Source organism: Cynoglossus semilaevis, chromosome 8 (genome assembly GCF_000523025.1).
Source record: "Cynoglossus semilaevis isolate Cse_v1.0 chromosome 8, Cse_v1.0, whole genome shotgun sequence".
Taxonomy (NCBI): domain Eukaryota; kingdom Metazoa; phylum Chordata; class Actinopteri; order Pleuronectiformes; family Cynoglossidae; genus Cynoglossus; species Cynoglossus semilaevis.
The window spans coordinates 27,850,750-27,852,931 of NC_024314.1; the positions used below are offsets into that span (position 1 = coordinate 27,850,750).

Consider the following 2,182-nt stretch of genomic DNA (forward strand, 5'->3'; position numbering starts at 1 on the left):
TCTGTGTGTCATAAATCACAGGATCAGGCGTCAAAAGAGGAATGAAGTAGTAGTACGTGTGAAATGGGTACTGCACACAGGAAGTACTTTTTAAGTTTGATGTCACACATTCATTCGCTGTGTGAAAGTGAAAGACTTTGTCAGAAAGAGGAACCTGACTGGACTCTGTCCACTGGGACGTGAACCCCGGGAGGTCCAGACCAGGACCACGGTCCAGGGTCTGGACCGATCAGTTCGCACACACGTCACACGTGTGGTTTCCCTCCTCGCCGACTCTTCCATTATTACCCAATCTGCCCCTCTGTCGTGGAGGAGAAGGAGGAGGAGGAGATCCAGATTCTCAGTCTTGACGTCAACAACAAGAGGAGGAGGAGATCAAGATTCTCAGTCTTGACGTCAACAACAACTCATTTCCCTTTTTTTGCCAAAGCAGGTGTTAATGAAGTGCTAGCAGGAGACGTGCGCTAACCTCTGACCTCTTGGTTGTGCAGGCGACGTCCTTTATGAGCTGCTGCAGCACATCCTGAAGCAGAGGAAACCCCACGCCCCCTACCCATCGGCCTACTTCCCAGGGAACTCCTTCCACCCTCTGGCCGAGAGCTCTGTGCAGCAGATGAAGCTGGAAGGTCAGTCCTGGATTAGCCAATCACTGCAGCGTGTGACGTATATATTTGTTATGTATGTTGTGTAAAATCCCGGTCTGTAAAATGAAGATTTTTATACTTGATTAATTGAAATATGCCATGAATGTGTCAAAAAAATGTCTTTATCGACTTGGTAACGCTCTGTAGCTAAAATAGCAAAAGCTAAAAAAAAAAAACTGCAACGACTGAAATAACAGCCTATTGGATCGTTGATGACGACCCAACGAAAACACAGATGAGAACAGCGTACATTTACGTGTTCAGCTCACGGTCCGCAACAAGGCAGCTCACGGGCCGGAGGTGGACTGCGAGCCACCACTTGAGTGCCACCGTTTTAGACCAAATCACCAAATGAATCCCTGAAGGTCACCAACATTTTTATAGTCATTAATATTCTTAAAAAAAAAAATCGAACTCCTTCCACCCTCGCCCTCCGCTCCGTCTGTCGTCGTTTCTAAAACAGGCCCTCGGCTCCGTCTGTCGTCGTTTCTAAAACAGGAATTCTTTTTTTTTTTGGCAGCGATTTGAGGAAACGTGACACGCCGACAACAAACAGTATTTTTACTGTCACAGTGCGGACTGTAAAACCTGTTCCACAAGGAAATGGACGTTTATTTTAAGAAGTTTGTTACGAAGGACACGCTCAACAAACTGCGGTGTCGGATCAGACGTCGCGTCTTCGCTTCTTTGTCTCCTCGTGGTTCGGAGGCCGCGCTGCCTGGTGTCACACACCTGTTGCAGAGTGACACTGGGACAACATGGGTCGGCAGTGACACCTAGTGGGGGAATAATGTCTAGGCATGTCTAGTCAGTGTATGAGGAGCGGCTGATTTGACCGTGTTTTCTGGTTCGTTTCATCTTCTACGTCACGACAGACTTTTTTTTTCTTTTTTTTTTTTTAAACCTTGGACAAAACAATCAGAACAAACTCGTTTTGCCGCCAGTTTCGCCTTCATTGTCAGAGTGACAAACAGGAAACAGAAAACACCCAAACTAAACAAACGCGTTTTCACATGTTTGACTCAGATCAACTGAGAAAAGATGATTTAATATGTTTTTATATGTCCGTTAATAAGAAGGATAATATATAATAAAATATAATACAAATTTCAATATTTTAATAATTATTATAATATTGTATAATTATATAATAAATATAATAATAATTTTAAAAATATTTTTATTATAATATCATAAATATTACATATTTAATTAAATAGATAATTAATTAAATAATATAATAAACCCAACTGTCGATGCTCTGTTTCCTTTCCATGTTCAGAAACGGTACGACGGGGGCCACGTGGAACGGAGCCCCTCCCCCAGCATCCACCAACCATTGAACTGCGGCACCGGTCCCGCTCCCCGCACCAATCCGCCCCGCGCCGGTCCCCTCTGGGGCCCAACAACATTCGCTCGAACAACGAGGACTCCACCCAGAACTTCTCGCAGCTGCCCGACAGCAACAACCACCACCTGTCCGAGGAAATGTACCCCCTCTCCGTGTCCCCGCCCGCGCCGAACGGCCGCCGCACGGC

General features: G+C 45.4%; 1 protein-coding gene across 1 annotated transcript in view; it reads left to right on the forward strand.

The window, feature by feature from the left end:
• Positions 1 to 2,182, forward strand: part of etv6 (ETS variant transcription factor 6) — a 32,566-nt gene that overhangs the window by 28,335 nt on the left and 2,049 nt on the right. Inside the window, 2 exon segments of the mRNA XM_008315966.3 lie at positions 492 to 626; positions 1,927 to 2,182. The exon segment at positions 1,927 to 2,182 is cut by the window's right edge and continues 320 nt beyond it. Coding sequence (XP_008314188.2) covers positions 492 to 626; positions 1,927 to 2,182 — 391 coding nt within the window.